The sequence below is a fragment of the Mandrillus leucophaeus genome, unplaced genomic scaffold (assembly GCF_000951045.1).
Source record: "Mandrillus leucophaeus isolate KB7577 unplaced genomic scaffold, Mleu.le_1.0 Scaffold117, whole genome shotgun sequence".
Lineage (NCBI taxonomy): Eukaryota > Metazoa > Chordata > Mammalia > Primates > Cercopithecidae > Mandrillus > Mandrillus leucophaeus.
This window is the reverse complement of record NW_012099987.1, coordinates 3,271,487-3,285,791: the sequence shown is the minus strand read 5'-3', so window position 1 is coordinate 3,285,791 and position 14,305 is coordinate 3,271,487. Positions and strand designations below refer to the sequence as shown.

The window sequence follows — 14,305 nt, the reverse complement described above, 5'->3', positions numbered from 1 at the left end:
AAAAAGTGAGAACAGTGATTCTGTCTGAGTGGATTAATATAGTAACTCTCACTTATTCCAGACACAGTGCCAAGCACTTCACTCTTATTACTTCATTTAATCCTCATGACTACCTTGTGAGATGAGCAATATTATCCCCATGTTACACATGGGAAAACTGAAGATCAGAACAATTAAGAAACCTGCCGAGGTCACATGATACTATATGGCAGCACTGGGATTCAAACCCAGGCTTCCTTGAGCGTGTGGTTTTTATTTCCTTCCATATGTTTTGTTGTGTGTGTGTGCTCCAGTTTTTATAGGGAACACATAATATTTATGTGTAGTCTGAAAAAGAAGCAATAAATATTTAGGGGACCCAGGGCCTGGTTATATGATCGTTTTCTTGGGCTATTTCACCCTGGATAAGTCAGCCTGAGGTTGGAGTGTTTATCACTCCTAAGGCAGCTATGTGCTAAGCTGGCCCTAAAGGCACAAGACACCTTTTAAATACATAGTCCTGTCTTGCAAAGTAGCAGCAGCCGACACTTATCAAGCAATTAGTATGTGCCAGGCACTGGGCTGAGTGGTTTGCCTGTCACTTCATTTGATTTTCACAACTTGAAGAATCAGGTATCATAACCCACATTTTACAGGTCAGAAAACTGAGACTGAGGTCAAGTAACTTGCCCCAAACCACACCTCCACAGAGTAAGGAGAGCTAGATTTGGATCCCACCTCCCGACACCACGGTCTGAGTTCCTGACTGTGACTTAACACCTCTAGTAGCTGCTTTGTGCAGCCAGACAAGCGGCAAGGTGACCGCCATGGTATCATAGGTGGCTGTTTATCCAGGCTTCTGGTTGGAAAACTCCCCCACTCCATTGTGCCAGTAAGGACATTGAGGCTTACCTTGTAAATCAATGGCAAGGGCAGGATGGGGGCTGAAATTCTCCTTCCCCACATCTCAGGAGCTGCCTCTGCTATTTTAAGTGGTGTATTAGGGACCTCACTTGGTCCCTTCTCTGGCCAGAATCTGCCCTGCCAGGAGAATAGATTGCTTTCTTAACTGGCCAGGTCATATGATGGGGAGAAGGGGGCTCAATAGTCCCTTCTGGGCACCTGCTCTCCACACTCAGTATTATGCACACTGCATCTCATTGGGACCTCCGCCTAGTGCCAGTCCTTGCTATTTTGCAAAGCCCTGGGATTTGTTCTTCGTCTTCGTCTGACCTCTGGCTCAAAATGCTCTAAGGGGCCTCCTGGCAGACTCCTCTCTCTATTGACAGGATCCATTCCCAGCGGCACTGGAAGGCAGGCTGCTCTAGGGACGGACCCCTTGGGTCACGAGGCGCCTCAGCAGATGGCCAACCCAGCCGCCAGGGACACAGTGAGAGGCGGGCAGTTCCATCCCTGCAGCTCCCAGGCCCCTCTGGATCTCTTATGAGTGGAGCTCAGCACTGCTCTTCCTGACTGATGGGGGAGCTGGCAACGGAGCAGGAGCGAGGGCGCCAGTGGAGAAGGCCAGATGGAGGGAAGGACTGGGAAGAGAGAGAACAGGGGGAGACAGAAAGACAGAGATGGGCCTGTGGAAGACCAGGAGAGGCAGAGACATGGGGAAAGAGGCAGATAAGAAATGCCCCCTGCCCTCCAGGCTGGCAGTGGGTGGAAGGCAGATGGACACAGGACTCTTATGAGAGGCAGATCTGGAGACACCGCCACACTGGCCCCGTGGCCATGAGAGGACGCAGGCGAGAGAAGTCAGTTTTGTTCTGGGCAGCTTCCCGGAGGAAGTGGGACTGGAATTAGGTCTAGAAGGACAGTAGGAGCTTAGAAGGGGTAGGCGAGGGCCTAAGGAGAGCATTCCAGAGGTTGGACTGGCTTGACCAGAGGCCCAGAAGTGGGAAGGTCCAGTCCAAAGAATGGGAATGTTTTGGAAAACTTTTTTTTCTCATTGTAAGAACAATGCATATTGATTATAGGAAAATAAGAAAATTATTTTTAAAAGAAGAAAAATTACTCATCGTTTCACCCCTGTTTGGAATATTAAGGAAAAAGTAAATGTTTCTTCCTTCTCCTTCCCTCAATATCATTTGATTCATTTAGTGACTACATATTTACTGAGCACCTACTGTGTGCCAAACACAAAACTGAAGATCCTTGCCACAAGCCATCCTATGTTCCAGTAGAAGGAACTTATATACATAATACACATAGTAAATAGGTAAATAAATAAAACGTTAGAAGATATAATGGGCTATGAAAAAAGAAAATGCAGCCGAGTGCAGTGGCTCTTGCCTGTAATCCCAGCACTTTGGGAGGCCAAGGCGGGCAGATCACCTGAGGTCTGGAGTTTGAGACCAGCCTGACCAACATGGAGAAACTCTGTCTCTACTAGAAATACAAAATTAGCTGGGCATGGTGGTGCATGCCTGTAATCCCAGCTACTCGGGAGGCTGAGGCAGGAGAATCGCTTGAACCCAGGAGGCAGAGGTTGCGATGAGCCAAGATTGTGCCATTGCACTCCAGCCTAGGCAACAAGAGCGAAACTCCATCTCAAAAAAAATAAAGAAAAGAAAATGCAGAACAGAGGAATGGATTAGGAGTGCAGAGGGGAAGGGGCAAGGAGTGCAGAGGGGAAGGGGCAAGGAGCAGTTTTCCAGCACAGTGGTCCGGGTTGGACAGGTCATGCTTGTGATATGCTTTTGTTACGTGTCATATACACAGGAACACACAGACACGTATTTCTTGGCAATTTTTAAAATCAAAAGAATGATGCTTTCCACTTGTTTCTGTAAGTTGCTTTTTCCCCCTCTTAACCATATGTCTAAGGCCGGGTGCAGCAGCTCATACCTGTAATCCTAGTGCTTTGGGAAGCCAAGGAGGGAGGATTGCTTGAGGCTAGGAGTTCAAGACCAGCCTAGGCAACATGGTGAGACCCCCTCTCTACAAAAATTAGCCCAGTGTGGTGGTGCAAGCCTATAGTCCCAGCTACTCAGGAGGATGAGGCAGGAAGATCGCTCAAGGCCAGGAGTTTGAGGCTGCAGTGAGCTATGATCACAACACTGTACTCCAGCTTGGGTAACAGAGTGAAAGCCTGTTATATACACGTGTGAGTGTGTGTGTGCATGTGTGTGTGTACACATCCTGGACAGCATGCCAGGTCTGTGCATATCTCCTGTTTCCTCTCAGGGCTGTGAAGTATTTCACTGTGAGGCAGCACTCACCCTCACCACCTATTTACCTAGTCCCCTCTAGATGGACAGTTAGATTGTTTCCAGTTCTGAGCAGTTGGGGTGAGAAGTGGGGATGTCTACAACATGAATCTGAGAAAGGCCTGCCTTGAGGTCCCCTATGACTGAGGAGTAGAGGAGAGGGGCCAGTGGGAAGCTCCCCTGCCGGCACTCACAAGACTTCAACTCACCTGCCCCCAGGGCCCCTGCCCACTTCCTGCCTCCGTGAGTCCTGCGCTGTCTCCTCCTGATTTTGCAGCAAGGTGCGGTGCGCATGTGTGGGTACACGGACGTGTATGTGAGTGTGCACACGTGTGCCTCTCCCAGACAGCCTCAGCCTTGCCCCATGCACATCGTGTCTGCTCCTACTGGAGCACACCCCGAGGACGCAGGCCCTCACCTGTACTCCCCACCTCCGTCCACAGGCAATGAGTGTCCGCATGGGGGGCTCCCAGAGGGCCCACTGTGTTGTGCAGAGCTCTCATAGCGACATTTTGCTGTGGGGTCCCTTCTCAGTGGACCCTGCCTTGCTCAGTGGAGCCCCCCACCAAGTTCCGCAGTCCCTCTCCACCCTGGCCTTTCCCTGCTGCTCCTCACCTCCTGCTAAAAATAACTGTTTCTGCTTATAGCCCTTGTCGAGGGCTCCCCCACCACCAACCTGGTTGCTCGGAACCCACCCCCGAGCCCCACATGCCCACCCTCCACTTCCCAACTGGTAGCGGGCCGAGGCAGCTCACTCCCAAACCCAGAAAATAAAAACAACACCAATCATCTATTTGCCTCCGCCAGCTCCACTGGGAGTCACCGGCTCAGGCAGCCACCCCCACCATTCTCCCTCCCCTCTTCCCCCTCCCCCACAACCGGCATTGCCGATGCCCCAGCCCCACCCACACATGCCACCGTCCTTTCAGCTAATTGCTTGCAGGTGACTCAGAGCTGCCTCTCCGCGCCGGCTGATGCTCATTTATGGAAGGGAAATTCAGTGGCCCTCATAAAAATTGCTTTATTAAAGTGCAAAAATATTCTACCAACTGTATTCCCACCATCTGTTTTGTTGGTAATTCTTCTGAAAAGTGCAATTCTCTCTGCCTCCTTGGCCTCTGTCCTTTAAAAGCTGCCAGAGGTGACTCACTGCTGCTCCTGACCTCTTGTCTCTGCTGGTTAATGGGGGGCGCTCCTCTGCTCAGCCCTCCCCTACACACAGGCCTGGCAGGACTGGCCGGCTTCAAGGCTGCTGGTGTGCGGTGTCTGGGAGCCAGTCCCCCTCGGCCATGCAGCCCCAGGAAGACTTAAGATGTTATGCAGATTGCCTGGGCAGAGGGATGAGCTGCGCCTAAGGACAGGAGACTGGTTTCCAGTCCTAGCTCAGACACCTGCAAGTCATTTCACCTTGTCAAGCCTCAATGTCGACATCTGGAGAATGGGGATAAAATACCCACCTCGTAAGTGTGGAGGCTCTGAAGCCCCTCCCCGGCCTCCTCTGATACACATTCCCACCTGATACACATTCTGACATTCTTTCCCGCTCTGAACTTCTTCCTGATCTTCAGCTACAACTTACCCTTTCATGCCGCTGTACCTTTGCCCTCACTGTATCCTTTCCCTGGAATGCTCCTTCCTTGCCTTCTCCGCCTCACAAACTCTTACTCCTCCTGCAATGCCCAGATGAAATGACCCAACTCGCTCACCACATGGTAGCAGTGCTGTTGTGGCACTTTCCCAGCTTATAATATAATCACTTGTATTCGTTGCTCCCATGGGAATCATGAGAACGGGGCCTGGGTCTGTCTCATTCTCTGTTGAATCCCAAATCCCTGCACAAAGCTTGGTATATGGTGGCTGCTGGGCGTGGGATAGGGTGGGCGGTGTAACAGGGGCACAGTAGATGCCGGCTCTGGGATCTGTCGGACCTCTGCTGGGCAACTGGGCGATTCACTGCACCTCTGCGTGGCTCCGCCTTCTCGTCTCTGAGACAGTAATGGTAACACCGGCACCTTCCTCGTGGAGATGTGAAGTTTCAATGCGTTAGCATCATAAAGCAGTTGGTACAGCTTGGGGCATGTTGTCAGTGTTCACTGTTGTTACCAACACCGGAAAACCCTTTGGAAACTGTAGGGAGACCCCATGTCCAAGAGCCGATGGTGCCAGGGACGCTGAGGTGAATGATTAACGGCGGGGCAGGACTCCTGCTCCAAGGGTAGAAAGGCTCTGCTTCCCAGGAGTGGTAAGGCTGTCGGCCAGCACCCCCATCTTATAGATGAAGAAACTGAGGCCCAGAGAGGATGCCCAAGTTAGCAAAAAACAGCGGCAGAGGAGGGAGTCCTGCTGGTTGTGCTTTCTGAGGCCTGCTTATCTCATAGCCCCAGGCCCCCTGCACCACGTCTGGGTCTGGAGGAAGCTGCTGAAGCAGAACTCAAAACTAACTCCCGTTGGGCGTAGTGGCTCACACCTGTAATCCCAGCACTTTGGGAGGCCGAGGCGAGCAGATCACCTGAGGTCGGGAGTTCGAGACCAGACTGACCAACATGGAGAAACCCTGTCTCTACTAAAAATACAAAATTAGCCAGGCATGGTGGCGCACACCTGTAATCCCAGCTACTTGGGAAGGCTGAGGCAGGAGAATTGCTTGAACCTGGGAGGGGGAGGTTGTGGTGAACTGAGATCCTGCCACTGCACTCCAGCCTGGGCAACAAGAGCAAAACTCCATCTCAAAATAAAAACAGAAAACAAACAAACAAAAAAACTAAGTGCCGCAAGTACCACAGGCAGATCTGTGACTGTCTATGAATATTCCGCGACTCTTTTGAGTCCTTTGTAGCCCTTCAGTCAGGCTGGAAAACATATTCATGTAGCTGTTCTGCAGTCTTAGGTAAGAAACATTTGCTGTTCTTTGTCTCCTTCTTTTAATGGCAAATATTTACCTTTTATATGTGCCACTTAATGTGGGAACTGCACACCCTGAAAATGCCAAATCTCTCGCGCCTCAAGATTCTACTTCAAATTAGAAAAAAAAAAAAAAAAAAAAAGTCTGGCCGGGTGTGATGGGTCACACCTGTAATCCCAACACTATAAGAAGCTGAGGTGGGTGGATCACTTGAGGTCAGGAGTTTGAGACCAGCCTGGCCAACATGGCGAAACCCCGTCTGTACTAAAAATACAAAAATTAGCCAGGCGCGGTGTGGTACATGCCTGTAATCCCAGCTACTCAGGAGGCTGAAGCAGGAGAATCACTTAAACCTGGGAGGGGAAGGTGGCAGTGAGCTGAGATCCCACCACTGCACTCCAGCCTGGGTGACAGAGTGAGACACCATCTCAAAAAAAAAAAGAAAGAAAGAAAGAAAAGAAAATCTGTAGTCGGCACCCCCCAGTCCCATTTTCACCCCTCTTCTGCAGAAGGGATTCTTGTAGATTGAGGGACTGATGAGAAATAATTTCTTGCTTGATAAAGCAAAACCCAGAACAGTAGGGCTGGACCCGGAACAGGGAAGAGAAACTGCACTGTGTGGGAGAGGAACTCAGGGTGTGAGGACGAGCCTCTGTCTCCGAGCGTCTCTGTTGCTGCTGCCTGCTGTGCCCATGAGGGCAGGGGCTGCTTCTCCATGGACTCTTCAGAGCATAGCTCTGGCCCTGGCCCTCACAGACTCACAGCACGGCAGCAGCAAGGCTGGGACGTTCCAGTGAGACTCCCCTGGAGGCCAGGGTGGGAGGGCAAAAGGAGATCAAACATGGGAAGGATCTAGAAGCTGGGGGTTGTGGCTCGCAAGACGTAACTCCCTCTGGAACCCCCTCATCATGGGCCCTCCCCCCAGCACCTGGCTCCCTGCCTCCATGCCCCACAGTGGTCTCTACCGGAAGTCTACACAGAGATTCTCCTCCAGGTCTGCATGTGGCCTCCAAACACCCTTTTCTAAAATATGGGAACCCCCTTTATACATCAAGATATTTTGCCAACTACCGTCCACCCTATAGTAGCTATCATTGTAAAATTCACTGGTGGATAGCAATGACCAAAAGTGAATATACATTCAACAGCATTTTTAAGTTCAATTTGTTTTCTAACACTATCTACATATGTTAGGAAAAATAATAGTGCATATATGTGGGTGATATATTATTTAGCCCAGGAATGGTGTTTGGGGGAGTGTGTTGATTTCAAGGCCCCCTGCAGGACCCCGTGTCCCCACATCTGCTCAGCCCTGATGGTGATAGAGTGGGCTGTGCGCTCCCTCTGTCTGTGCTGGGCGCTCCCCCTGTCTGTGCTGGGCACAGCTCTCCTTCCCAGGGGCTGACCTGAGAGCAGCCTCTCCCGGAAGGTAAGGCCCAGCCCCGCCTCCTCCCCACCCCCATGCATCACCATTAGCCTGACCTTGCCACAGTGGCGGGCCTGCTTCCTTATGCGGGGAGCTGGAGCTGGCTTTGATGGTGCCTAAACATCTGACAAATCTTTCCAGCCTGCTTTCCATCAATGATGTAGCACGTTGCTTTAGGGGTGTGTGCAAATGGATTCACTGTGAATATCTCTGAGCTTCCCATCATCTTCTGTAAGCATCTTAGATTTGTAGAACGGTCTTTCTCCCCTGTCCGCCACCTGCCAGCTGTTTATCACTCCATCTTTTTTAAGTTGTTGTTTGTTTGTTTTTGTTTTTGTTGTTTTTTGTTTTTTTCAGAAGCAGGGTCTCACTATGTTGCCCAGGCTGGCCTTGAAGTCCTGGGCTCAGGCGATCCTTCTGCCTCATCCTCCTGAGTAGCTGGGATTCCAGGCATGAGCGACCATGCCCAGCTCTTTTTCCAAGTTTTTATGTGGAGCTCAGTGCAAATGCCCCCTCCCTAAGAGGCTATCCCTGACTGCCTGACTAGACAAGGCCCTGGCAGCCCCCAGCTCCTCCTTACCTACTTGCCCTACTTTTGTCAATATCTGACGTGATTTATTTGTTCACCTGTTTGCTTGTCTCCCCAACTGGAGCAGGAACTCCATCAGAACAGGGGCATCCCCAGTGACAAGAGAGAGCCTGGCCCTTAGCAGAGCTCAATAAATAGAAACACAAGAAGCATTCCTGGGATGACAAAGCCAGTTAGCTGCAAAGCTGGGATTTGTCCCCAGGTCTCCCACCCACTTCCCGCCATGCTCTTTTCAACATACCAGGTAAGGGGTAGAGCCAAGATTTGAACCCAGACTCCAAAGACAACCTGCTTATCACAGGCCTTACTGTGTCCTCCAGTACAGCCTCCTGATGCTTGGCCTCTCCGCTAGAACGTGAGTTCGAGAGCTGCACTATCCAACATGACAGCCACCAGCCATGTGTGACTATTATATTTAAATTAATTAGAGTTAAATAAAATTGAAAATTCACCTCCTCAGTCAAACAAGTCCCACTTCAAGTGCTTAACAGCCACATGTGACCAGTGGCTACCGTACTGGACGGCACAGATGCAGAACATTTCTGTCCTTGCAGACAGACAGGTCTATTGGACAGCTTTGTTCCAGAGAGGAGGGACCTCAAATCTGTCTCGTTCATCATTTCCGTAGCACTTAGAACAGTGCTCAATTCATGCTTTTATTCAATGGATGAATTTGTTGATGCTGATGCTTTCTCTGAGAGCCTCCTGCTCTCCTCTGCTGCTGATGCTCTCTCCTTCCATCCCTCAGGGAAGGATGAAGCCAGCAGTGTGGAGGTGACGTGGCCAGATGGCAAGATGGTGAGCCGGAACGTGGCCAGCGGGGAGATGAACTCGGTTCTGGAGATCCCCTACCCCCGGGATGAGGACACACTTCAGAACCCAGCCCCACTGGAGGTGGGCAAAGGCATCTGGGCCTCATAGCCAGAAAAGCGGGCACCACCCACAACCCCATGGGCTGAAGCTGGGTTCCCAGGAATCTGCAAACTCAGCCTCCAGAGTGATGGAAATCTTCTTGGCAAAGCGAAGGCCTCATACTGATCCCTCCATTTGTAGTTTGCACAACACTATCACACCCACATCTTTTCTGCTCCTCAAAGAATCCCTGCTGTATTGGCAGGGCAAGCATTTTTGCACCAGTTTTACAGAGGAAGAAAACCGAAGTTAAGAGAGGAAACCCACCAAGGCCCACCTAGGCTGCACAGTCAGTTGTGAGCAGAGTTAAAAAGTGACCCCAGGTCTCCTGCTGCCCTCCTGGTTCTTTCCGAGTCTCTGACGAGACCTCCTGTTGCCCTAGGATGGTGCTGAGAGCCTGCAGCAGGACTTCTGGGGTCTCTTTGAGGAGCAGCTCTGGACCCATGTCAGCAGCGTCATTCCAACTCTGATGGGGTTCACTTGGTGGCGAGTAACAGTAACCCACCGAAACTCACACAAATAAAGGGAACTTATAAGGAGGATCACTCACAAAACTCAGGGAAGCTCAGGATGAGTGGAAACTGGCAACTTTATGGCCTCAGCCATAGGAGCTCAAGGACCTTTGTCAGTGCACTGGCTTTGGGAGGAGAGGGGCCCCTCTTCCCCAACAATGTCCATCCACCCACCTCATTTGTCAGTATGGTCGATTGACATTTTTTGTCATGTGTGTTACATTTTGAGTCCCCTGCCCCACCCCAGGCTGCTGTCTCTGAGACCCCCATATGGGCATGGTAGAGCCTCCACAGCCTGGCAGGACCAGCTCCGAACTCTCAAGTCTTTGAGTCCATTTGTTCAAATTCTTGCTGCAAAGCCTTGAGTCTTCCCTCCTGCTAGGATGTCCGCCCATCAGCCCTGGCCAGAGAGACAGCACACAAGCACGGCTGCAGGCACCCACCCATGTGAGGGGGAAGTTCTTGGAGAAGTGCGTGTGGGCAGTGATCAGACACTTCAAAAAGCATCTCCCAGCCCTCGTTACTCTTAGCCCTGACAGACCCAACTTCAGCCTCAAGGCTATGCTACAGGAGGGACAGGTTCTGTTAGGCATCCCATCACGGGCACGTGGATCCCCTGCACAGGGAAATGAGCAAGAGTCTGAACTGTATCCATTCATGGCCTCCCTGCCAGGCTTCTGTTCTCAGTGCAGAGGAAGGGTCTTATAAGGGAGGGGGCTCCCCCAGGCCCAGAGCATGCCTCACGCTGTGGTTAGGGCGACAGCTGCTCTGTGGCCGTGACTAGGAGGGAACCTGGGATGGGACCTTCTCAACTCACTCATGTCTCTGCTTCTGCCCACCTTGCAGTGCGGCCAAGGATTCTCCCAGCAGGAAAATGGCCATTGCATGGGTGAGTTGCCTTCAGTCACCAGGGCATGGGGCAGAGGCCGGAATCTCCCTGGGGAATGCCCGCCTGACTCGTGGCAAGGTCCAGGGTGCAAGCAAGGGGTAGAAAGGAGGACAGGGGAGGGTGTTGTTTGTCCTGGGACTCCAGATGCCAAGACAACCACCACATGACTCACCAGGGTGGAAGTGATATTAATGACCCACAGGCTGAATCACTACAGTTCTGGGAACTGGCAGTGTTTCCCTGCCATGAGTACCGAGAAAGTGCACATGGGAAGGAGACACACCACCACCCTGGCACAGGGGGAATAGCCACATGCCATGGCCAGCAAGTCCATGTGGAGCAGCAAGCAAGGGGACTGGCAGGCAAGGGTGGCCATTGCCAAGGTATTGGGGCAAAATAGCGTATGGAGTGTGGTCACATTGTGGAAGGGAGACTGCAGCCTGGTGCAGTACTCGGGCAGGCAGATAGCTGCAGCACTACCAGGATGGCAGCTCCTTCAGGATCCAAGAACCTTCTGAAAGTCCCCAAAGGCCTGGAATGGGAAGGGGCAGCCTAGAAGTTCAGTGTCCAGGAGACCTTCACCCCCAACACTTTCCATCCCAGTGACCAGCAATGAGGGATCAGGCCAAGGATCCCTCCTTCCTTGAACCCTCATCCAGCATTCTTCCCAAGTCTACTCTGCAGCCGCTCATTAGCCCTTTGCTACTGAGATACAGGAGTAAACAAGACAGATAACACTCTTAGGAGCTAAAAGCCAATGGAGAGCCACACAAGTAAACAGCTGACAACCACACAGTGTGATCAGGGCCCAGAGGGGGGAGGGCAGGGCTTGGAGACTACAAAGCAGGGGCCCTAAACCAGCATAGGGAGGGTCCTAAAAGGTGCCCTAGAGAAAGTGAGGTCCAAGCCTCGGCCCTGAGGGATGAGGAGGAGTTTGGCAGTCACAGAGAGGGGAGACAGGGTTCTGGTGGGGGCACTGTCTGGACAAAGGAGCACAGATTGGGAGGCGGAGGAGCAGTGGTGCCAAGGGTGGCTGGAGGAGGAAATGACTCCCCTACGCTCTCCACATCCCCACCTGGCCCCACTCCAAACACACAGTGCAGGTGCATAGAAATTCCAGGGTCTTCTCTGCCTGCTGGAAGGACCCTTTGAGATCAGCCTCCTCTTCCTTTTCATCACCCAACAGGCAGTTATGTGCCTCATACACAGCAGTGTCATGCTGGGAGCTGGGGATGTAGGCCAAGTGCCACCCCCACCCCCAGCCTCCACAAGAGGGGCATCCATTCTAGTAGAGGGAGATAGACCACACAGCTGGACAAGATGATTTCGGAACCCTCTGAGCAAGGTGCTCCCTGGAGACTATTCCAGACAGAGTGGTCAGGGAGGGCCTCAGGAGAAAGACTTTGAACTGAGACCTGAAGGATGAGAAGGATCCAGGCCCAGAAAGAGCTGAGGGAAAGGCAGGAGTGAAAAGCGGGAGGCAAGACAAAGGCTTCGTGTGTCGAAGGAGAAGGAGGGAGGCCAGTATGGCCTGGAGATGATGGAGAGTCCATGAGGCCCCTGTAGGGAGTCTGAATTTTGCTCTTAGGGGCCTTAGAAGCTAAACTGGAGAGTGATATAATGTGATTCATGTTTTTAAAGGCTCACTTCAGCTGCTGAATTGCAGAGTGAATTGAAGGGAAGAGGGGAAGACAGGTATTCTGTGAGGAGGCAGCGGCAGAAATCCAGGCAAGAGGTCACGATGGCAGGAAATTGGGTGGTGGCAGAGGAATGAGAAAGAGGTGACAGAGAGAGGTGGACTGGTGGACTGTGGGGAAGAGTGGACAGGCTCTGCCGTGAAATCACACAGGGGGCAAGAAAGACGGAGGAATCGGGGTCACTCTGATTTCTCCTTGAGCAGCTGATAGATGATGGGGGCATTGATTGAGCTAGAGAAGACAGAACAGAGGGCAAGAGAGGTTTAAGGGCAGGGTAGAATCTGGAGTTCTATTTTGGACATATTAAGCACGAGGTGCATCTTAGACATCCAAGCGGAGCTGTCAAGTAGGTCATGGGTTATTGTATTCGTGAGTCTGGAGCTACAGGGAGAGGCTGTGACTGGAGATAGAACTTTTGGAATCATCCATGTATGAAGAGATCACCTAAAACGATTGTGGTAGATAGAAGAGAGGACCCAGGACCAAGCCTGAGTGCCCCCCTGCAGGTAGAGACCAAGTACAGGAGGAGCCAGCCAAGGGAATTGAAGCAGGGAAACTGGAGCTCTGCGAGGAAGACACTTTCCCAAAGCCAGGCAGTGTATGGGCAGGCAGAGCCTGGGCTGGGACTTGCTGCCCCACACCTTCATGGTGAGTGGTTCCCCTCGCCTTGCAGACACCAATGAATGCATCCAGTTCCCATTCGTGTGCCCTCGAGACAAGCCCGTATGTGTCAACACCTATGGAAGCTACAGGTGCCGGACCAACAAGAGGTGCAGTCGGGGCTATGAGCCCAACGAGGATGGCACAGCCTGTGTGGGTGAGTGGGGCCCCAGCCATAGTCCAGTAGCAAAGGGAAGTTGCCTTCCACTGGGGAGCTCTGGGTAGGCCCCAGATCAAGGTCCCCAACCCCTTCCTTCTCCTGGCTGGATAGAGTCTCCTTTGACCCACACTGGGTCTCCAGGGAAGACCATGACAGAGGCTTGGAGAAGCCCCATCACTTCTACCATCACCTGAAGGGCCAGGGAATGCTGTGTCCTGGCCTGAGGCTCTCATTCTTCTTACCTTTCCTAAAACAACTGTTCCTACCTTGAAGTCAGCCCATATTTTCATAGCTGGGATATAAACTAACTCCTACTACTCATCTTTGGCTGAATTTCTAAACTAGTAATTTCTTCTTCCCAAACTCCTTCCTCCACCCCCACCCCGTCCCCACCCCCTTTCTCTTTTTCCCATTTTCTATCTCCCTGTCCCATCCTTTTTGCAGCTCAAGTGGCCTTTTTAGGTGGGTATTCTTCCGCCGCCTTTAGAATCTCTGAGCCTCTCTCTCGGGCCTCATATCTTTCTCTAGGCCTTGGACTTTGCCTTCAGTTATATGCACTTTAAATCCCGTCAATAAAGGAAAAAACAAAACAAAACTAACAGCCTTTGTGGAAAACTAAATCTCTCTCCTGCTGCCTGTCTCTCTCTCTCCACGCCCAGTAGATTCTGCTGCGTGCTCCCTCTGAATGGACAACAGGGGTGGCCATCTTTGAAAAGGGAAGGTTGGGATACTGATGCAACCTTAGTTGTTTGTGAAGACTTCCTTTGCATGTTTTCTGAGAAAACAGAAAGGAAAGTCTCCCCATTACCCCATCCAGCCTCCCTCACTCCTTCAGAAGAATCAAGATAGTCTTGTATCCTCCAGTGTCTCGTGAGCTCCTTATTTTGCCCTTAACAAAGATGGCTCCCAGGTGGTTGCTTGCTGGTTGATCTGATAATGTACCATGTGCCTGCTGATTTGGCCTGTGCTGTTTCTGCTTTTTGCCCCTGACTTCCTGTGCTAGAGAAAGCCTTATTGGTGTTGGTGGTGGTGATGGGAAGGAAAAGGGTGATCCTTTGGGACTCTTGATAAAAATGTTATCATTTGAACTTGCTAAGCCTTCCAGCCTCTTTTATGAAGATATTATGCCAATAAACTCTCTACTAGATATTAGTGCCAAGCTGGTGATAAAAAGGGTCTGTGGCAAGTAGAACTGATTGGAATGCTGAATTAGAGCAGCCCTTCCACCATGGGATGCTTTGAAAGCAGATCATAACACAAAGCAGGTATCACCCTCAGGCACCAGCAGTGGCTGGTTGTGTACAACACTGTTCACATTTGGGGGACCAGGGTTTGGGCCAAGTGAAGGATGTGTGATGAGTAAC

General features: G+C 51.5%; 1 protein-coding gene across 1 annotated transcript in view; it reads left to right on the top strand.

The window, feature by feature from the left end:
- Window positions 1-14,305, top strand: part of CRTAC1 (cartilage acidic protein 1) — a 192,426-nt gene that overhangs the window by 164,237 nt on the left and 13,884 nt on the right. Inside the window, 3 exon segments of the mRNA XM_012000646.1 lie at window positions 8,860-9,005; window positions 10,382-10,424; window positions 12,795-12,938. Coding sequence (XP_011856036.1) covers window positions 8,860-9,005; window positions 10,382-10,424; window positions 12,795-12,938 — 333 coding nt within the window.